The following is a 23,500-nucleotide window of genomic DNA, read 5'->3' as shown; positions in this document are numbered from 1 at the left end:
GTTAGGTAATTTCAAAAAAAGTAGACAGCTTCTTCATAAAGCTGTAGAAAGTGGAGCAGTGCCATTAGAAATGCTGGAAATTGCCATCCAAAATTTAAACCTTCAGAAAAAGCAGCTGCTTTCAGAGGAAGAAAAGAAAAGTTTATCAGGTAACTATTAATGTGTGCTGATATACTTTCCTGTAGTAGGTGTATTACAAATAAAAATTAAGAATAGTATTTTGTAGAAAAATATCATTTATGTAGCTTGGTTAAAATCTCAAGAATAAATTAATAGTTGTAAAGATGGGAGATATTTAGAAGTGAGAAGGTTTTACTACTCTCTTAAAGTCTTTTTTCATTAACCAAACTCATTGCTAACAGTAAAAAACTTTGATCTAAGGAAGAGAATGGTGTTTTGCTTTTAGAAGTAGAGACTGTACTTTTACCTGGAGAAAGCAGTTATATAAATAGAAGGAATTTGAAGTAGAAAATTATCCCAATAACATCTTCATGTTGGTATATTACTTAGGGGCAAATATTTATTATAAATTGATTTTTGAATGTTTTTATTTAAAAGATTACTTTTTTGTGTATTTTCTGTCCTTAAAATTTAATTGTAGTTTCAAAATTTTTGCAGCACCTACAGTATTATCTGCCCAAGAATCATTGCCCAGCTCACAGGGACATTTACAGAATAGGAACACCAATTGTGACACCAGAGGACAGGCTACTAAAGCCAGGGTTTTGTATGGGTAAGGAAGCAGAATTAGTTTTTTATATGTTCATCTGTACCAATATGTCCACATTTCTTTTTCATGTAAGTATAATAGGAATGCTTAGCATTAAAGTGGAAATATACATTCATACTCTTGAAACTATTTTCTTTCTGTTTAGAGAGAATTTGCCCCCACAAGATGCAGAAATAAGCCATCGAAATCCCTTGAAACAAGCTACCAAAACTAAACGGGTGAGTTATTGTTAATTTGCTTTAATTAAAGCAGTGAAAGTGAAATTTTTGTCTATATACTTAATCTTTCAAAACATTTTCAGTCATGCCCATTTGGAAGAGTCCCAGTTAACCTTCTGAATAGCCCAGATTGTAATGAGAAAATAGATGGTTCAGTTGTGCCAAGTTTTACAAAAAGGTATGTTTGAGTTTTAATTTTTTAAATGTGTTGCCTGTATTTGATGGCAGAATCATCTTAAAGTCTTTTACTGAGTAGCAGTAATTATGATTAAATTGCCATTCAGTATTATAGTATCTGTAAATGCTATCAGAACAAAGGAATTAGTAGAGAAAATGACTATTTTGCTTTTTCACTATTAAAACTATTCATTAATAGAGCTATTAAAAAATTAGGAAACATGTTGGAAAAATTGTTAGGTCAACATGAAGCTTCACAGACTGCACACAGACATATATGGTACCAACTGGTGTGTGAACATTTCTGACTTACGGTATCCTCTCTGTAAGAGTCTCTTCCTAGTGTGGTTGAATCTCCATAGCAGGTGTGGAAGGAGGTCTGGAAATACGTTATCTTTTCCAGCTACTTCCGATGGAAGACTAGGTGTCAGTGGGAAAGATTAACTTGTTCATTTGCCTCAGAGTCTAGAACTGGAACAGATTAGATAGGCATGAGATATAGTTCATCACTTCCAGTGTGTTTCACTTCCCTCAGTTTGGGTGTCTATTAAGTAGTATTTTAATTAAGCTAAAGAGTTTTCTGGTCTATTCTTAACTCTATAACCACCATATATAATATTATGTTGGAAAAGGTTCCTTGGATTCTAGAGGATCATTTTGTTAGTAAACTTTATAAACAGTTTTTAGTTGATGTCTTATGTAATTAAAGTCCTGTTTACATCTCCCCCTCTCCTCTCCTCTCTCCTCCCTCCTCTCCTCTCCTTTCCCTCCTCTCCTCTCCTCTCCTCTCCTCTTCTCTCCTCTCCTCTCCTCTCCCCTCCCCTCCCCTCCCCTCCCCTCCCCTCCCCTCTCCTCTCTCCCCTCCCCTCCTCTCCTCTCCTCTCCTCTCCTTTTTTAAAGATTTACTCATTTGTTTGAAAGTCAGAGAGAGAGGAGAGACACAGAGAGAGGAATCTTCTATCTGCAGGTTCACTCCCCAAATGGCTGCAACAACTGGGGCTGGGCCAGGCAGAAGCTAGGAGCCAGGAGCTTCTTCCAGGTGTCCCATGTGGGTGGTAGGGGCCTAGGGATTTGGACCATCTTCCACTGCTTTCCTAGGCACATGAGCAGGGAGCTGGATTGGAAGTGGAGCAGCTGGAACTCAAACCAGTGCCAATGTGGGATGCTGGCACTGCAGATGGTGGCTTAACCTGCTGTGCCATGACTTCTGCCCCTATATTACATCTTGGCAGATAACATTAGATGAGCATTTTGGTTATCAAGGTTAAGCTTCAGAATCTTAACTACTTTCATCTCATATTGCTCATTTCATTCCCATTACCTAGATGAAGAATGAAGATTTTCTCCTACTCCAAAACAATAAAAACAATACCCCCCCCCCAAAAAAAAAAGCCCACAATTTTCTTGGTTCCTGTAATGATAGATTATGCTAGTACTGTGCAGGCCCACAAAAGAGTTTGTTCTCTGGATCTTATCCTTAAGCTATTTGCAATCTGAAATGTAGTGTTGCCTACACACTTTTCCTTTCCCACATTCTTACCTTAACTATGATTGTTACTCATTAGATAATGAAGAGATAAGCAGTCACCTATCTCTTTATTGGTTATGTCATTTCCCAGCACTTAATTTTTTAACTTAGTCACCTTTGTACAAGTGTTAGAATCATGTCACTTTAAAAAAAGTCATTTTAACAGATTTTTTTCCAATACATATATATAATTTGTTAGAATGTCAACTTTAAAATGAAAATATTAATTTTAAATTATGTGTTAAAATTGCTTTGTTTTATGGCTTTTAGACAGATCTCTGGATCAGAATGCAGAGATTTAATTGTGCCTGGATTTAGATCAAGTGGAAATGATTCCTGTGAATTGAGAAATTTAAAGGTATTTCAAGTTTTAAGTCTTTATATGAAGCAAAACTTCCAGATCTAGGTTTTGTGGTGAAGTTTTTTCTTAGTTTATTTCTCTAGCAGTGTTCCTGTAGTTCCAGTAGGTCTGGGACCACCAATGGGAAGTCGTAGAGAGGTCTGAAACACAGAGACTGTTTCTCCAAGATTAAAATGGTAGAACACAATTCAGGGATTTCTTAGAGCAATCATGAAGCACGATTGATTAGGTGTATGTTTAAGCAGATTAGTTGGCCTGGGTTTGGTGATGGCTGGGGACACTATTGCCCCACAGTTTTGTTTCCTGGTGTATTTAATCCTATGATTCTGACCAGATGTCTTAGCTAAAAATGAGAGTAAATTGTGCTGTGCAGAGACAAAGGAGTAAGTATTCAATCCTGACCTCCTTTGTGGCAAAATAATTTTGTGTGAACTTCAAAGACAGAAGGAAATAATTATATTCCCTGGTGCCCTGTGATTTTTTTTTTTGGTGTTATACTATTCTTACTGCGCTTTACTTAAACCCTGGCATTGAGATATAGGTCTTCTCAATTTTATATTCTTTGTAATGCCTCTTTTGTGATTCTGTTTTGGAATAATTTTTCCTAATCAAGACTATCGTAGGGAATAATGCATAATTGTGCTGAAATGTTTACTGAGTTTATAATAATTACTGTCTCGTATTTGTGTTAATACAAATATTAATTTTAACTAAAGCTTTCATTTTTTGTGATTAAGTACTTTATTTTTTAATAATAGGAACAAAATCCTCAACTCCTTTCTTTTATCATGATGCTTATTTTATCTTGGATTCAACGTTCTAACCTCTTTTGAAATGAAATACCTTTTAGTAATATAATTATTATAATTGAAATAATATAATACATAATAATATAATAATATGTTATATTATTATAATTGAAATGGGCCAGATTATGACCTTTCCTATTGCTCTAATCAATAATTCAGGCAGTTAATCTTTGCAGGAAGTTTGTGAGTCTATATATGATTATAGAGATAATTTTGTTAATAGTCTTTATATGGATAAACTGTAGTATGTTGAACAGTAAGACAAATTAGTGCTACTACTTCTTTTGGAACTTTATTTGATTTTTTTTTTCATGTAGAGTGTTCAAAACAGCCATTCCAAGGAACCTTTGGTATCAGATGAAAAGAGTTGTGAACTTACTGCTGAATCAGTAACCCTGAAGAATAAAACTGACTCAAGTCTTCTAACTCAATTAGAAGGTAGGAATGATAGAAATCACTAACTTATTTATTTATTTAAGAAAATCACTTTATACCTTGAGAAAGCAAACTACCTCACCGTGAACTGTGACATGAGACTGTCTGTGTTCCTTCATTTTGTACTTTAGTTCAATTCAGTAGTGTGTATGAAAAGCAAAGACCAGTTTGTTTGCCTAAAAGAAGAGTGAAGGGAAAATACAATGGAAATGAGTTTTCTTTTCAGTTGATTTAACAAGTATTTTCTAGGAAGGACACGGAGCTGTTTCATATGATACTTCTCCTTTTCATCTTTTTATTATACATTTAGTTTTATTTACTTTTATTTTATGTGAAAGAGAGACATGGACACACAGAGAGAGAGAGAAAGAGAGAGAGAGAGATCTTCTTCCACTGGTTCACTTCACAAATGCCTGCAAGAGCTAGATGGGGACAGTTCAAAGCCAGGGGACTGGAATTCAATCCAGGGATCTAAACTCTTGAGCCATCACCTACTGCCTCCCAGGGTCCACGTTAGCAGGAAACTGGAATTGGAAGCCATGCCAGTACTTAAATCTAGGAACTCTGATATGGGATGTGGGTATACCGGCTTATGAGCAAACGTTTGATTTTCTAGTATGTGGGTACAGTGATAAATGTTCCAGGGGTTTATAAATGAGTGAGACAAGGTCCCAGTGAGGTTGCATCATTATAATGATTATAAGGAACATCAATATAAGCTGATATAATTGAGAAAATTATCCATATCAAATATGGATGTTATTAATACTCATTTGATGTCTAATTTAGTGTTTTTAGATGAATGCTTGTTGAGTGTCTACTCTGTACCATTAATGCTTTATTTTGAAGTAAAACAGTCAGAAAACTGTCCACAGGAGTATATAGCCCAACTTAGTATCAGAACTCAGTGCATACTTGTATCTAATACTCAATTAAAAATGGAACACTGTTGGCAACTCAGTAACTTTTTTGATCTCCTCCTACCCAATACCTTTCTCCTTCCATATGTACTCATTCTTGTACTTATGGTGTCTATTTTGTTGATTTTTATTGCTATATAGTATTACGTTGTATGAATGTTTTCTTGTAACATGTTTTCTGTATGAATGAATTTGTTTATCTAAATGTACATGGATAACAGTTTTTGTACAGTGAATAATGCTGCTATGGTTTGTCTTTTGGTTTACATAGGTACACATTACTACTGAGTATATTCCAAGAGGGATTGTTAGGTCACATGACATGCATATGTTCAGCTTTGGTAGATGCTGTTAATTACTAAAATGGTTGTATTGACTGTTGAACATCAATGTTATTCTCTTTCCATATTCTTCCGAGTCACTTTATTTGTTGAAGGGTGGAGTGACAGAGAGGAAGAGGCATACAGTGAGGGATCTCCCATCCACTGGTTCACTCCCCAGATAGCCACAACACACAGGGCTGGGCCAGTCTGCAGCCAGTAGCCAGGAACTCCACCCTGGTCTCCCATGTGGCCGGGACTGGAACCAGCGCCCATATGGGATGCCGGCGCTTCAGGCCAGGACTTTAACCCGCTGTGCCACAGTGCTGGCCGCGATACTGTTATCTTTTTAAAAGAGCATTTTATCTTCTAATCTTCATTAGTATTTAAACATAGGCTTGAGTTTTACTTATTGGTGTTAGAGATAGTGACATTGCTAAATTCACTGTAGAATAGTTTTCCTGTATATTTGAAATTTTCTGAGCACATAATCATCTTGTTTGAAAACAGTGTAATTTTTTTCTTTCTAACTCTCATAATAAACTTTCTTTTCTTTACCTTGGTACAGTTGCTATGACCTTCAGTGTAATGAATAGAAAGAATATGTGGTATTCTTCTCTGATTCCTCACTTTAAAAGAAAGCTTTCAGTATTTTACCTTTAGTATGGTGATTGATGTAGATTTCTATAGCTATTCTTTATAAATTGAAAACTGTTTCTTATATTACTAATATAAGTGTTGAATTTTATCAAAACCTTCTTCTGCATCTATTGAGTTAACCATACACTTTCTTTTTCTTTATGATGGCAAAATTACATTGATTTTCAAATGTTCAGTAAGTTTTGCACTTAAGAATAAGCAATTTGAATAAATTCACTATATCCTCATATATTAAATGATAATTTTTTTTACAGAAACCTTTATTCAAAGAATACAAACTTCATGCTTTTCGTAAAGACAACTTTAGGAATATAGTGGTTCTTCCCACCATACCCACCCTCCACCCTTACTCTCATCCTTCTTCCTCATCCCTCTCTATTCCCATTCTTGTTTTTAACTAAGATCTATTTTCAGTTAACTTTATACATATATGATGAGCTCTGTACTAAGTAAAGAGTTGAACAAATTCTATGAAAAAAAATACTGTTCCACAACCATCGAGACAAGGGCTGTTCAAAGTTGCTGCATCTTGAAGTTAATTTTACTTCTATAGATTACCTTTTATGTGCTCTATTAGTTATCACAGATCAAGGAGAACATATATTTGTCCTTTGGGGACTGGCTCATTTCACTAAGTATGATGTTTTCTAGTTTCATCCATTTTGTTGTAAATGACAGGATTTCATTTTTTCATTTTTTTTTTACCACTATGTAGTGTTCCGTGGTGTACATACCCCGTAATTTCTTTATCCAGTCTTCAGTTGAAGCACATCTGGATTGATTCCATGTCTTAGCTATTGTGAATTGAGCTGCAATAAACATGGGGGTACAGATAACTTTCATTATGCTGATTTCATTTCCCTTGGGTAGATTTTCAGGAGTGGGATATCTGGGTTATATGGTAGGTCTATATTCAGATTTCTGAAGTATCTCCATACTGTCTTCCACAGTGGCTATACCACTTTACATTCCCACCAACAGTGGATTAGGTACCTTTTTCCCCACATCCTTCCCAGCATTTGTTGTTTATTGATTTCTATATGAAAGCCATTCTAACTGGGGTAAGATGATACCTCACTGTGGTTTTGATTTGCATTTCCCTGACAGCTAGTGATCCTGAGCATTATTTCATGTGTCTATTGGCCATTTGGATTTCCTCTTTTGAAAAATGCCTTTTTAAGTCCTTTTCCCTTTTCCTAATTGGGTTGTTTGTTTTGTTGTTGAGTTTCTTGATCATTTTATATATTCTGGTTGTTAATCCTCTATCAGTTGCATAGTTTGCAAATAATTTCTCCATTCTGTCAGTTGCCTCTTCACTTTACTGAATGTTCCTTTTGAAGTGTAGAAGCTTATCAATTTGATATAATCCCATTTGTCAATTTTGGCTTTGATGCCTGTGTCTCTGGATCTTTTCCAAGAACTTTTGCCTGTGCCATGTCTTGCAGGGTTTCCCCAATGTTCTCTAATAATTTGATTACTTCTTAGTAATCATACGATCAGTTTTTTGAATTCCATTTCTGGCATTTCGTCAATCTCTTTATCTTCATATTCTAGTATTGAAATGTGTTCTTTTGGGAGCATCACGTTGTGTTGTCTTCCTTTTTCTTGTTTCTTGAATTGCTGTTTATTGTTAGGAATTTGTGGTGATACTTGGTGGCTCCCCCCACCCCCCACCCCCATGGCTTTTATCTGTGGACTGTGCCTCTGTGGCTTAGTGGAGTGTCTGCTCTTTCTGTGAATACCCAGAAACGGGTACTGGGTGTGGTCAGGGAGCTCTGTTCGTGCTCTAGGTTGAGGGGAGTGTCTAAAGTGACACCCAAGTTGGGTGTGGTAAATCTTTTTTTTTTTTTTTTTTATCAGAGGGAAGGTTTGTTCAACTCTTGGTGTAGTTTCATGCTCACCTCCTCACCTCAAAGGAGAAAACTCCTAGGCGCTAGTCCCAGTGGGTACAGTTTTCACATGCACTGCTACAAGAACCACACAAAGGATCCACGGAGTCTTCAGTGTAATAGGGATCCTGCAGCAATGAACCTCACCAGGGAATCAGGGAGCCCTCAGCATGTGAAGGCCCCCACAGTGACTGCCCAAAGTCCTAACCATACCCTTTGCCCTCCCATGCAGCCATAGTGTCTTTACAGTCAGGATCCTTTTTCATAGTCAGGATCCTTTATCACCAGTGGCTTCAGCTGCTGCAGTCTGGATTCACCTCACTTCAGAGCTGGTGCTGAGGCTCTCAGCTGCTGGGGTCCTGAGTTGTGCATGCCCACACCCTCCACTTAGGTCCACAGTGTCCCTCTAATTTGCTTGAAGTCTCCTGCAGTTTTCTCTCCAACTCTTCCCTGAGATTGAGCGCTCTCCACTTTTTTTTTTTTAACTATCTTCCCCTAGACTGGAGCAGTAAGTTCCCTCCCTATTACATCATCTTGACTCTCCTCAGTGCTAATATTTTGTTTTTATATTTTTTATTGTGTTATGAAAGGAATAGTTGTGTTATTCATAGTAACAATTTAGGAAGGTAACTGTTGTAACTTTGTAAAACTGACTTACAGAAAAATTGTCACCTACTGGCTTAGCTTTTAGTTTTTTTCTTTTCTTTGATTCTTTGTTTTTAAAAGCAAAAAACCAGTACACCTTATAATTTGTTGTATTTTAGCCTTTGCTTTGTTATTATCAAGTATCTTTGCTTTGTAATGACAACATCAACAAATACAATTGCAGAAACTAAAGAACATCAAGAACCAAAAATTCCAGAAAGTAACCAGAAGCCTTGGCAACCTAAGAGAAAGTCAGAATGTGTGAGTCAAAATCCTGCTACATTTTCAAGTCAGTGGCACATTCCAGAGCGAACCCCAAAAGTAGATGCAGAGGTGACTTTCTTTTTTTCTAAACTGCCTCATCACTATTGTTTATAATGTATTCCTGAAGTTTGATGATCTTGCTAAATGTTTTCTTTCTTTAAATTCTTTTGTACCATATTTAGTGGAATCATTTAAGGGTTGTTTTTTAATCAGTTAGAAAATAAGGATTAGCAATTATAAATTCAATAAGTGTATATATCAGATTAAATTCTATTTTCATTGTTTCTAGAGTACTGATAGACTGATGAAGGGGTTGGCAAACCATAGTCTTTGAGTCACATCCAGTTACCAGACTGTTTGTGTAAATTTTGATTGGAACACAGCTACACCCATTCATCAACTTATCTATGGCTGCTTTTTCAGAATGTTATGCTTTTTATTGTTATGACTTATGTTATTATTTATTGTGTTATGATTTTATTGTGTTATGATTCATACCACTAGGAAGGCTGTAATTTTAAAGAGGCAGTGACAAGTTTTAGTGAGAATGTGAAGAGCTTTGGAAGCCTATACTGCTTATGGAAATGTAAAGTGGTGCAGTCACTTTGGAAAATATTCTGTCAGTTCCTTAAAATAAGGTTAAGCGAGCCGGCGCCGTGGCTCAATAGGCTAATCCTCCACCTTGCGGCGCCGGCACACCGGGTTCTAGTCCCGGTCGGGGCGCCGGATTCTGTCCCGGTTGCCCCTCTTCCAGGCCAGCTCTCTGCTATGGCCAGGGAGTGCAGTGGAGGATGGCCCAGGTGCTTGGGCCCTGCACCCCATGGGAGACCAGGAAAAGCACCTGGATCCTGGCTCCTGCCATCGGATCAGCGCGGTGCGCCGGCTGCAGCGGCGGCCATTGGAGGGTGAACCAACGGCAAAAGGAAGACCTTTCTCTCTGTCTCTCTCTCTCACTGTCCACTCTGCCTGTCAAAAAAAAAAAAAAAAAAAAAAAAAAATAAGGTTAAGCCTAGAGTTGTGACTTAGCAGTTCTACTCCTAGGTTTATAGGTAGTTGCAGTGGAGATCATTTGCCTTCCAAAGCCTAAAAAGTTGAATATCTGGTCCTTGGCAGAAAACTGATCCATCCCTAAGTGCAGTGCTATCTCAAGCATTTAACATTTTCCTGTTATCATACTCATAGATAAAAATAGAAAAATATAAGTTAGACAATATATGTGAATGTGTAGTGTGTTGAATGGTCATGCCAAGAAGCCATTTCAGAGGGAATGAACTGGTAGGCTCCTGGAGGGCCAGAGATATACTCTGTGGTCATACTTTACTCACCAATTCTTTTCAGTGACTTTTAGTGAAAACAGTAAAAACTTACATTCTCAGTGATTCTCACATATTTTGGTCTTGAGATCCCTCTACACTCTTAATTATTGAGGGCTGTAAACACCTTTTGTTTGTGTGTAGTATATTTATTTCTATTTAGAGGTAAAACTGGTAACCAGCATTTGACACAACGATTAATAACGTTGCTGCTTTGGACACTCGCATCCCATGTTGGAGTCTCTGGGTTAGTGTCCCAACACCACTTTCTGTTTCAGCTTCCTTTATCCTGGGAGGCAACACGTAGTGGCTCAAGTGCTGCAATCCATGTGGGAAACTCAGATGGAGTTCCCAGCTCCTGGTTTCAGCCTTGCCCAGCCCTGGCTGTTGTGAGCATTTGAGAAGTCAGTCTGCTCATGGGTAATTCCCCTCCCCCCCCCCTTCTTGTCTCTGTCTGTCTTTCGCTCTCATTCTTCTTCTTCTCAAAAACAAACAAACAAAAAACAAAAAACTTTTAAAAAGAAAGTAAAACCAAACTTTTAAAATACTTACTGAAAATAACGGAAATTTGTTACATGTGAATATAAACATACTTCTATGAAAAACAAGCATTTTCTGAGATAAAGCAATTGTAGTGAAAAGAATGGCAATGTTTTACAATCTTAGCAAATCTTTTTAATGGTTAACTCAATAAAGACTGGATTCTTTTATTTGCTTTTACATTTAGTCTGTTTAATTGTCACAGATCAGATAGTCTCTGAAACTCCAGTGTATATACATGAGGAAAATAAAAGTGAGAAAGGCAAATACTTTCTTAGTATGAAAATACTTTTAACTTTTCAGAACCCCTGAAAAGATCTTGGGGACCCCTATGCTCCAAGATCACTGGTTTAAGTATTAAATATAGATAACATATTTTAGATGATAAGGAGCCTGACAGGTTGAATCATGGATCAAGTTAAGTATCTACTCTTTTTTTTCTTTTTGCTTATATCAAGCCAATTGAATAGTAAGGATACTCAAAACCATTTATGGATCATTAGAGAAATTCAAATTAAAACCATAATTAGATATTACTTCATACCACTAGGAAGCATTTTAAAGGGGCAGTAACAAGTTTGAGTGAGAATGTGAAGAGCTTTGGAAGCCTATACTGCTTATGGAAATGTAAAGTGGTGCAGTCGCTTTGGAAAATATTCTGTCAGTTCCTTAAAATAAGGTTAAGCCTAGAGTTGTGACTCAGCAGTTCTACTCCTAGGTTTATAGTCTGTTTGAACCTGTAGTTTATAGGTTTACAGAAAATTGAAAATATAACCACACAAGTATTTGTATACAAATGCTCATAACAGCAGTTTTCTAATTGCCAAAATGTATAAGTGACAAAATAACTATCAACTGACGAATGGATATTGGTACATTCTTACAATGAAATGTTATTACCCAATGGAAAGGAATGCAATACTGATCTATGCTATGGCACGGAAGAACCTTCAAAACACACTAAGTGAAAGGAGCCCATCAAAAAAGGCCATATATTGTATGATTCATTTATGTCCAATGTTCTGAAAAGGAAAGTAAGTTAGCGGTTGAAAGGGATGAGGAACAATGAGGAATAAGAAATGACTACTAGTGGGTGTGGGGTTTATTTTTAGGGGATGAAAGTATTCTAAAATTGGATAATGGTGATGATCACACTAGTGTGGCTATAATGAAAACCACTGGCTAGTACACGTAGGAAAAAAAGAAGAAACTAGCCAATTTCTTACAGGCATTGTTTGTCCTGCAGCTGTCTCTAGAAATGTTTGTAAGATTTATTTGTTTATTTGGAAGGCAGAGAGAGAATCTTCCATGCACTGGTTCATTCCTCAATGACAGCAGCATCCAAGAGTGGCCCAGGTCAGAGCTAGGAGCCAGGAACACTGTCTGAGTCTCCCACAGAGGTGGCAGAAGCCCAAGTACTTGGGCCATTATCGTCTGCCTTCCCAGGTAAATTAGCAGGAAGCTGGAGCCTAAGCACACAGTAGCCAGGACTTGAACCAGCACTCCGGTATGTTTATGCCACTGCATAGAGGTCTCAGAAGTCTGTAGAAGAGGGGCTTATTGTGATCATGTTCAATCATTGGCACCCTTAGGAAGGAAATCATGACATTATTGAAGGTCTACAGGCAAGACAGACCTACTACCTAGAGGCCAGATGCTTGTAGCACACGTTTTAGTTAATTAATTTTATTTATTTGAGAGACAAGAAGAAAGCTCCCATCTGCTGATTTGCCCCCTAACTGTCTGCAACAGCCAGGAGACAGGAACCCAATTACCTGAGCCATCACCTGCTGCCTCCCAGGGCCTGCATTAGCAGGAAGATGAAATCAAGAGTAGAGCTGGGATTTGAACCCAAGCACTCCAATAGGGAATGCCAGTGTTCCAACTGGTATCTTAATTGCTAGGCAAAATACCCGTCTTACTGTGTTGTGTTTAATGTTTATTTAAAGCAAGGGAATCTTGTTTCCCATTTGTACTTAAACCATAGCTCCTTCTTTGTGCAGCTGAATATTTGCAGTTAGGTTCTATGTTGGGTATTTACTGAAAAACAATAAAACAGGACATGGAGAAAACAAGAAAAATGTTCAGGCAAAAGGTAATAATCAATAAAATAAATCTTTAAAAAAAGGTATTTCTCTCATTTGGTTGCAATGCTGTATCTCATAATTATATTTCAGTAAGGTCTTTTTTAGAAATGTAAGCAGCAGCAACAAGCCAGATTCTGCCTGCAGGCTGTCATCTCACAATCCTTGCTGCAAAGGATGTTTGTTGCATGTTTCCAAATGAGGGCCAAGAATGTAAAATACACATTTGCTATTCAAAATATTGCTAAGTAATTAATTAGTATTTGGCTACATTTGAGATAAATGATATATAGTTTTATTGACTAAAAGAAGGCTTTTTTTTTTTAAGATTTATTTTATGTATTTATTTGAGACAGAGAGGTAGAGACAGAGCGATAGAGATTTTACATCCATTGGTTCATACCCCAAATGGCTGCAACGACCACAACTCAGCCGATCTGAAGCCAGGAGCCAGGTGCCCCTGCCTGGTCTCCCACGTAAGTGCAGGAGCCCAAGGACTTGAGCCATCTTCCGCTGCTTGCCCAGGCACATTAACAGGAAGCTGGTTCAGAAGCAGAGCAGCTGGGACTCAAACTGGCGACCATATGGAATGCTGGTACTGCAGGCTGGGGCTTTAACCCACTGCGCCATAGCACTGGCCCCAAAAAGGCTGATTTTTAGATGCACAAGAGTGCTTTTTTAGATTTATAAGCTCTGATTGGGGTTCTTGGCCTTATTTTTAAAAACAAATTTTTGTGCCTTTCCTCTTCTTATAAATGGTTTGAATGGAATGTATTAGACTTAAGAGTTTGTAATAAAGGAACTTACACAAAGGAGTTATTGAAAGTCTGCAATGTTTTGTGCTTCATATTTTTATTAGTTGTCTTTTAAAAGTTAGGGGTTGTAAAACTGTTGAATATGTGACTAATTTAAGAACTCTAAATCATAGCATTTAAAATTTTCTTTTAGCAGAAGCGTACTACTGTTGAGCAACCTGTCTTTTCAGTTTCAAAGCAGTCACCACCACTAACAGCACCTAAATGGATTGATCCAAAATCTATTTGTAAGACGCCAAGCAACAATACCCTGGATGATTACATGAGCTGGTAATTACTGTTATTCAGCTTGGGACTCAGAATCCCAACAGTAAAATAACATGTTTGGGGCCAAGTAAATTTGATATTGAAACCTGATGTGTTACAGACTTTCCAAATTGTTGTTGTTTTAATCAGCATTCGTTTTTTTCATCTGTAAAAAGGGAGGGGGAAGGTGTCTACAACAGTGAGTGGGTGTGTACATTGTGTGTGTGTGTGTGTGTGTGTGTAAATTATATAAAGATAAATATATTTTAAGGCTTGTTATAAATGTAGGCTGTTATGTTGTAATTTGTATTTCAGTCTGTAAATACGCTAAGGATGCATTGCTACCCTGAAACCTCTAATTGAGAGAGAAATTTAAAGGTTAGCATTCTTAGAGCATAGGAGGTATTAACTGGAATGTGATCATTTCTCTAAGAAGTTGATTGTATAGTTCACATAGTTTTAGAGATGTTTCAAGGTCTAAGACTTGAGTGAATAGTAATGAGGGATAAGTGAAGAAAATGGATGATGAGTGCTAATGATTAAGAAGCAAGAAATTTGCAAAAACAAATGAATGCCATTTCAAAGAAAGGAAATAGAGGTATGATACCCCTTAATCTACAATCATCCATATTAATATATTTTTAATATCTTAGTGGAAAATGTAGTCTTTAGAACTGATTCTCGGGGTTTTCTAACCTAGCCTCTTGTTTAATGATTTTGCAATATATGACCTCAATTTTTTTATTATATAGGATATTTTAAAGAATGTTTGTTAACTAAAATAGTGATATAGGTATTTCTTGTGATAGTATTATTTATTGTTGTTGTATTATTTATTGTTAACAAATATTAGTGCCAAGCAGTGTTCTGGGTGCTGAAAATGCAAAACAGCAAACAAGGTAGAGTGCAAATGTGTACTGAACCCATGCAGGTTCTCAGACCAAACCCCTTACATTTCTAGCGAATCATTATAGAACATTGTTAAAAAGCACTCATGAAGCGGGCATTTGGCCTAGTGGTCAAAACACTGGTTGGAATACACACATCTCATATTAGAATGCATGGGTTTGAGTTCCTGATTCCAGCTTCTTGCTAGTGCAGACTTGAAGTCTGCAGGTGATTCAAGTAGTTGGTCTCTGCCACCCACATAAGGAACCTTGACTGAGTTCCTGGCTCCTGGCTTTGACTTTGCTGTAGACATTTGCTTGTCTCCATCTCTTTCTGCTTCTCTGCTTTCAAATAAAAAGAACACATATTTTTAAAAGCACTTATAAAGTCTGTGATAAGCCGTAAGCTCATCTTTGTCTTGGCTAAATTCATGTAATTCCATATTTAAAATGTTGTTTTGTTTATTTTACTAACAAAGACTTCTTGTCTGGGGATTTTTTTTTTTTTTTTTTTGACAGGCAGAGTGGACAGTGAGAGAGAGAGAGAGACAGAGAGAAAGGAAAAGGTCTTCCTTTTTTGCCTTTTGTTCACCCTCCAATGGCCACTACGGCCAGCGTGCTGCGGCCGGTGCATCACACTGATCCGAAGCCAGGAGCCAGGTGCTTATCCTGGTCTCCCATGCGGGTGCAGGACCCAAGCACTTAGGCCATCCTCCACTGCACTCCCGGGCCACAGCAGAGAGCTGGCCTGGAAGAGGAGCAACCAAGACAGAATCCGGCGCCCCGACCGGGACTAGAACCCGGTGTGCCAGCCCCACAGGCGGAGGATTGAGCCGCGGCGCTGGCCTTGTCTGGGGATTAAAAAATTACTTTCAGAAAGAATTTCCCAAAATTAAATATGTGGTGATGGAATATTATGAATAAATAAATATCAGATATGTTATGGAAATTAACTTGGGGAGGTACCTCTTTTAAATTTATATCACCATTTTAAAACATGAGAGTTTAATCCGAATCTTGGGGTATTTTTAATGTTTTAATGTTTTAATGTTTTTAAATTAAAAACAAAATCTTTCCTAGTTTTAGAACTCCAGTTGTAAAGAACGACTTTGCACCTGCTCGTCAGTTGTCAACACCGTATAGCCAAGTTGCCTACTTCCAGCAGCAGCAGCAAATACCCGCTACTCCGCTTCAGAATTTACAGGTTCGGTAAACTTTATTCATGTGGTGTATGTTAAGGTACAGTCAGATTCATAGATTTTATTTTTATAGCATCTGGTTTTTAGGAAAGGTGTTAAGAACTTGTCCATTCTTATTCCTGGTAGGCAAAACTCTTTTGACATCCTAATAGGAGTGTCTTGATGGCTTTGAGAAGTTAGTTATTGAAGGTGATGAAGCTGTTCTCATTAACTAGGCCAATGGATCTAGTTTAAATAATTGAATAAAATTTCTCATAATCAGGGTTACCTTTTGTTGTGTTTAACTGTCAGCTGTGAGTGGGCAGCTTTATTTCATTTATTAAGTAATATACAGTTCATTTAGAAAAGTAAATTTGTAACAATATTAGAATTACAATATGAGGTGCCAGTAGAATCTTTTTTGTAAATATTATAAACTAAGAGACAAAGTTTTTGCTCGTGAGGTGATTGTATTCCCATCTGAGGAAAAATCAGATACTTTGACACTGTAACTAAAAATAGTTTTTAGTAACTATTGGAAAGTCAGCTTCATACTGTTAGACAGTATTAGTGGAGACAGACTGCCCAGCCTTGCTATTTAAGGGCTAACTGATCTTTTGCAAGTTACGTAAATCTTTTTGCCCATTTCATCGTCTGTAAATGGAGAAAATAAAGCACATTACTCCTGGGATAGTTGTAAAGATTAAATTAGTTAATTATAAGAATGCTTCAAAAAGTTAGTGGAAATGGAATTAAAAATTATTTTGGTGGAAAAATAATTTGCAATCCTATGTATCTGGCAGGTCTTCAGAAAGTTTATGGAAAATGTATATTATGAAAAACTATGTGTGGGTTTCAAAAATTATTTGGACCAAAATAAACTTATCTTTTAATTCCAGTTCTCCACAGACTTTTTGTAGTGCCTTCATATGTGTTACTCTTAAAACAGGGTATGGTACTTTGTAAATAATAAATGTTAATAGCAATTTTTATTTAATTAAAACAGCAAAGAATTAGAATTGTAAAAATTAAGTGATTAAAAAACTAGTTGATTCAAAGTAGAATAACAGTTATCAGGAGCTGAAGGAGGGAGAATTGGGGAGTTACTGCTTAATGTGAAGTCTAATTATATGATGATGAAACATTTGTTCATACAACACTGTGAATGTGCTCAGTGCCACTGAGTTGTATTTAAAAATGTTTAAAATGTTAAATTTTCTGTTATGCACTATGTGTCACAATTTCATAAAACAAAAGGCAAAAAATTAGCTGACAATATATTATGCTAACTATGGAAAGGGATGATAGTGCTTTGAGGACTGAGAAAATATAAATTACAAAGGAAAAAGAAGTGATCAGGCTTGTCCATACATTGATTCAACACATATTTATTGAGCTATTAGTACTGTCAGGCCCTGTGTAGGTGAAAGGGAGAAGGCACAGAGAAGAGCTTGGGGAGCCTTCTAGAAGAGGCCAGTGAAAACAGGGAACTAAGAAGAGCACAAGGAGGGGTGTTGCTGGAATTGATCTGTCTGCTTGGCTCTGGAGTTCTCAGGAAGGAGCAGGGGTGTACCCCAAGGCTCTGTTCAGCCTTTTAGCTTTCACCCTAAGGATAGGAAGCTGTGGAGAGGTTGGAGCAGGAAGGTGATTTGCATTTTGGGAACTGACCAGTGAGGAGTGCAGACTAAAGGGGATTTGAGAAACTCCTGTGTTGGAAACTGAACAGCACGCTGGTATTGATTCAGAAAGAAGTTAGGATTACTTTCTTCTGATGACTGCCAGCAAATAGGGGGAAACTGCTTTTTTCTCTCAGAAATGTTGCTTCCTTAAGTATAAAAAGAACACAGAGGATGAACAAAAGGGAGGAGGGAACCTTGAGGATATTACAAGTGCCTGTTTCAAAGCCTAATACTTTGTCACAGGAAGCATTTCATGGCTCAACAATGTCTTTCAGTCTTAGACTTTAAAGAAATTAGAAGCCTTATCTTTTTATTTAAATAGAAGGATATTACATGAGAGCCATTCTATCATTTAAATCTAAAACAAAACTCAGTTAAAGTTTACCTCAGGTAAACTTGTTTTGAATTGGATTAATCAGCTCATCAGGAGCTCCTTTTGTGTAGACTTGTTTATCAGCTCAGAATAAGGTCGTCTGAGCACTCAGTCTGTTCGGAGCATTTGCAGGTACACAGAGGTCTTCCAGCACAAGGAAAGGGATGAAGAGGAAAATTACATGTGCAGTGTCAGGTGAGAGTTTGCTGGGGAAGGTGTTGATGGTCAGAGAAGTTAAGTAGCTTGTTGAAAGAACATTACTTGGCACGAGGAGGGGCATTGCTGGAATTTGATAAATCAGTGCCTCAGCACCTTAACACATTGCTTCCTTTATAATCTAATACAAAATGAAAAGAATTTAGATATAGTGGTGCGTATGTGAGTATATACAAATACATATATATAGACACATAAAGGAAGTATAAGGGAAAAAAGCTAAAAATAATAGCTTATGAGTTTATATGCAGGATAAGTGATTTTTTTCTCCTTAAAATGTATATTTATGTTAAGTAAAAAAAAAAAAAAACAGTTAAAGAGGGAGACCTTGGAAGTCTGTCCATGTATTAATTCAATCCATTTATTTCATTGATTAAAGAAAGCATACAAAGCAAGTTCCATTTAAAAATACTATAATATATCTAATTAAGATTTAAGATAATTTCAAAATTGGAACCATTTCATAGCACCAAATGCAAGCTAGTTATATAGGCATGTTTTTGAACCTTTGTTTATATGTTTTAATTTTTAGGTTTCAGCATCCTCTTCAACAAATGAATGTATTTCAGTTAAAGGAAGAATTTATTCCATATTAAAGCAGATAGGAAGTGGAGGTTCAAGTAAGGTGAGTATCTTAAATATTTAAAAATGAATCCAAATATTCTAAACTTGCTTTTCTTTGTCTTTTCACCTGTGGTGCTCTTTTTACTTTTAGGGGCCCATTTTGCCTTTGAGCCAAAAACAAGGCCTTCTCGTCCTCTGCCTTCCTCCTCCCCTTCCCTCAAAATGACGTATCCTCTTTAGACCTGCCTCGCGGTCCTCATTTCTTGCCTTTATTTGCATTGTCTTGTGGTTCCAAATTTCTTCTACGGTTACACTGATATTTACTTAGAGTGACAAATGACCAATATGTCTTATCATAAAAGAATATTTCCACAAATATATTTTTAAATTTTTACTTCCATGAAAAGCAGAGAAACAGAGAGATCTCCCACCCACTGATTCACACTACAAATACCTACAACAGGCAAGACTGTGCCAGGTCAAAGCCAGAAGCCAGGAATTCAAACTGGGTCTCCTACATGGGTGGTAGGGACCCAACCACTTAAGGCATCAGCTGGTGCCTCTTAGGGCATACGCTGGCAAGAGACTGGAAAGGAGAGCAAAGCTAGAACTTGAACTCAGGCATTCTAGTTTGGGATACAGGTGTCCCAGGTGGTGACTAAACTGTTACATCAAATGCCTACCCTGTATTTTTAAAGAAATTTTAAAGATACAGACATAGAGACAAAGACAGAGAGCTATCTTCTCATTTATTTCTCATATGTTCACAATGGCTAGAACTGGGCCTGTCTAGGCTTCTCACATGGGTGACAAAGACCCAAGCATTTGAGCCATTACCTCTGAAACGGAATGTAGTGATCTTAACAGGTATCTTAACCACTTGGCTAAATGCCCACCTTTTCAGAGAATATTTCTAAAAGTGGTCAGAGGGTCATTCAGTGAAGATTTTCACTAGTGGATATTTTTGCTTTTTCATTTCAGAAACAACTTAGCAACAAATGTGTTTCCAGAATTAGATTATTTCCTAAATTTGTATGAGTTTTAACTATGGTTCTAATTCTCTATAAATAGAAGACATATTAAGTGTTATCTAAACTTAAGCATCTTTGATTCTTACTCTATTCTCTTAAATCTACTTCATTCAGATTTTTGCTTTTATCACTTACCAAGACAGCTGTAATCAAGGTCATATGTTTTTGCCAAATGTAATTTTTAGCTTTGCTTTTTGAATTAGTTGGCATCTGGGACAATTTTTTCTCATTGGAAATGTTTTTCCCTACTTGGCCCTTCTATTTTCTTCTTGTCAAACTGACCCTTTTTAAAAAAAAAAATTTATTTATTTATCTGAAAGGTAGAGTTACAGAGAGAAAGAGATCTTCCATCCCCTGGTTCACTCACCAAAATGGCCACAACTGCCAGAGCTGAGCCAATCTGAACCGAAGCTGGAAACCAGGAGCTTCTTCCAGGTCTCCCACACTAGTGCAGGGGCCCAAGAGCTCAGGATGTTGTCCACTGCTTCCTCAGGCCTTAGCAGAGAGCTGAATCGGAAGAAGAGCAGCCGGGAACCAAACCGGCACCCATATGGGATATAGGCACTGTAGGTGGTGGCTTTACCCGCTATGCCGCAGCAGTATCCCAGAGCTCAGTCTTTTTTCTTTCTTTCTTTCTTTTTTTTTTTAAAGATTTATTTATTTATTTATTTGAAAGTCACAGTTACAGAAAGAGAGGGAAAGACAGATCTTCCGTTGGCTCATTCTCCAGATGGCTGCAACTGCCAGGGATGGGCCAGGCCAAGGCCAAGAACCAACAGCTTTATCTGGGTCTCCCACATGGATGCTGAGGGCCCAAGCACTTGGACCATCTTCTGCTTTTCCCAGGGCATTAGCAGGGAGCTGGATCGGAAGTGGAACAGCTGGGACATGAACCTGCACACATATGGGAAGCCAGCATCGCAGGCAGAGGCTTTACCTGATACCCCACAATGCCAGTCCTCCAGAGCTTTTTGACCTCTTTTCATCTCTCTAAATTCACTTACTTGATCTCTTCCAGTCTTGTGGTTTTAAATATCAGGTATACACTGATAACTTTCAAACTTAAATTTTTAGGTTAGACCTTTCCTTTGAATTCCTGACTTACCTATTCAACTTTACTGTACAGCATCTCTCGCTGTCTACCAGAAATACGTCCACTCAAAATTCTTGCTCCTTAGTCTTTTCCTTTTCAGTAAATGGCAGCTCCATTTTTCTAATTGCTTGGCCAAAAACCAGTTTATTTCATTTGCTCTCATACAGCCAATCAGCAAGTCTTACTGTTTCTACCTCAAAGTATTTCTAGAATCTGATTTCTTATCTCCAGTATTATCAATCAATTTTTAAAAGTATTTCCTACATAAAGATATTTCATTGTATGAGTATACAACTCCATGCCTTATTAAATAGCATACAAATATAATATAGCCGTTATACACAAAGTCATAAGAGTCAGTATTGCACTCAATAGCAGTAGTGCTCTCAATTCACTGAGATTTGTGAGGCTGTTTACCTTCTATAAAATGGCTTTAAGTTCTTTTATATGTTTCGTTATTTTCTATTGCCTCATGCCCTATAGCTATTTTATGCTCCCACTCCCCTCTAATGTGCTCTGTCCAGATAAATCCAGCAATACTTTGAGTGTTCTACAAACTATGTCTGAGGTCTTGATAGGTAATTCTTGCTTGTGCAGTTTTAGTACATGAATCTCATACACACTTGGCTCTTCTTATTCCTTCCCAATATCTGGTAACTAGTGAAGATTAAATGCTTTTTTACTTTCGTTTGTCAAAGGGGATAAATGAGGATCATTTTTCTTGTGTACTTGAGCATTTTGTATTGAATTCTTATTAGAAGCAGCATCCTAGCTGCTTGTTTGCTGAAAGTTAGGCACATAGTATTTTCTATTTTTCAAAATGTTATCTGTCCTATCACCATTACTTAAGAAATTGACATCATTATAGTCAGAACAATTTGATCTTGACCTTTGAGATCCTGACAATATACTTATAGAAATATCATTTTCCTACCAGCCTGACTTTGAAAACTGGACCTGCTTTACCTTTCACAACTGAATATACTCATCCCTTACACTTGGGATATATTTTGGTATTCTTAGTTATGTGGATGATGTTAACTCCAGACACAAAGATTTAAAGAGTTAGACTTAAAGATGAGAAGGGAATCTGAGTTTGAGCTGCATTTGAGTTCCAGCTCTACACTGATCCAAGTTCATTAATCTCTCAGGTATTAAATGCTATTGGTGGTTGCACCACACACAGTGGAAAGACTGAGATATCTGCACAATGTTCTGCAGTGTGATTGGGCTTTAGCAAACGTTTGCCATCATCATTAGACATTTAGGACTGAATAAAGTGGACATTTGATGGAAAAAACACCATCTGAGAAATAAATTCACTGTTTATCACAACCCTTAGTCATTCTTAGCATTTTTGAATGTCTTTCTCTTTATTATTTCCCTGGTTAAGGCATTCAATAGAATGTTACGAACATATGTGAAATTTAAATTATGCTTCTTGCATGTTGAAAAATATTTTAGGTTTATGCCTTTTGAGTTATTAAATGCCCATATTATAATTATTTTTTTCTTCTATATTCTTAATTCTTATTCTTCTATATTCTTAATTCTATATTCCAATTCTTAATTGGAACGACCAGTTGAAGGAACCAGGTTGATTTGTATATTGTGAAGTTTTTTTATCAGTATAATTCCGGGAACTTTTAAGTGCTCATGTCAGTGTTTCCTTAGAGTTTTCCTCGATCTAAAATTTAAATAAATTTAGAAACATTGTGATAGTGTATAAATAGTATGTTCTAAACGATTTCTCTTTGTTGTACCATGTAGGTATTTCAGGTACTGAATGAAAAGAAACAGATACATGCTATAAAATATGTAAGCTTAGAAGAAGCAGATAACCAAACTGTGGAGAGTTACCGGAACGAAATAGCTTATTTGAATAAGCTACAGCAACACAGTGATAAGATCATCCGACTTTATGATTAGTAAGAAGCCTTTTTAAGTTTAAAAAGAAAACCTTTTTTTTCCCATAATTCTTTGGGTAAATACTTAGTAAGTCTTAGTTACTAAGCCATTTATTGTTTTATACTTTTGTTTTAATTGCAGTGAAATCACAGACCAGTACATCTACATGGTAATGGAATGTGGAAATATTGATCTTAATAGTTGGCTTAAAAAGAAAAAATCCATTAATCCATGGGAACGCAAAAGCTACTGGAAAAATATGTTGGAGGCAGTACACACAATCCATCAACATGGTAGTTTAAAATTCCTTTATATATGTAAAGTTAAAATATTAATATTGTCATGATAGAAATATACACCTATAATTTTAAGGTGTTGGTTATTGATACCTTTAACTAGATTAAATAATTGGAAATTTGTTTAAAGATAGACTAATAAAACCATTTCTTAGTATAGCATCAACCCAAAAGTATGAACCCAAGTTCCTGTGTCTATAAGGCAAAGTGTCTCTCAGTTATTAATGTAGTATATTATCCTTATATCCAAATACTTACAGTAGAAGATCTGAAACTTTGATATTCAGGCACCCTAAAAATATGAAATGTTTATTTATTTCT

General features: G+C 36.7%; 1 protein-coding gene across 2 annotated transcripts in view; it reads left to right on the top strand.

The window, feature by feature from the left end:
* Nucleotides 1–23,500, top strand: part of TTK (TTK protein kinase) — a 44,052-nt gene that overhangs the window by 9,057 nt on the left and 11,495 nt on the right. Inside the window, exons 5-16 of one of the 2 annotated variants that reach the window (XM_008263144.5) lie at nucleotides 6–149; nucleotides 619–733; nucleotides 876–948; nucleotides 1,032–1,126; nucleotides 2,924–3,011; nucleotides 4,141–4,261; nucleotides 8,877–9,025; nucleotides 13,842–13,978; nucleotides 15,922–16,045; nucleotides 18,820–18,912; nucleotides 22,746–22,903; nucleotides 23,025–23,176. In XM_008263144.5, the coding sequence (XP_008261366.2) occupies nucleotides 6–149; nucleotides 619–733; nucleotides 876–948; nucleotides 1,032–1,126; nucleotides 2,924–3,011; nucleotides 4,141–4,261; nucleotides 8,877–9,025; nucleotides 13,842–13,978; nucleotides 15,922–16,045; nucleotides 18,820–18,912; nucleotides 22,746–22,903; nucleotides 23,025–23,176 (1,449 nt within the window). The remainder of the gene's footprint in view (nucleotides 1–5; nucleotides 150–618; nucleotides 734–875; nucleotides 949–1,031; nucleotides 1,127–2,923; nucleotides 3,012–4,140; nucleotides 4,262–8,876; nucleotides 9,026–13,841; nucleotides 13,979–15,921; nucleotides 16,046–18,819; nucleotides 18,913–22,745; nucleotides 22,904–23,024; nucleotides 23,177–23,500) is intronic. The other variant, XM_089332980.1, reaches the window with a different exon arrangement.

The sequence above is a fragment of the Oryctolagus cuniculus genome, chromosome 5 (assembly GCF_051225735.1).
Source record: "Oryctolagus cuniculus isolate XC-2025 breed Fujian yellow rabbit chromosome 5, ASM5122573v1, whole genome shotgun sequence".
NCBI lineage: Eukaryota > Metazoa > Chordata > Mammalia > Lagomorpha > Leporidae > Oryctolagus > Oryctolagus cuniculus.
The sequence above is the reverse complement of the archived record's forward strand: the minus strand, read 5'-3'. Positions and strand labels throughout refer to the sequence as shown.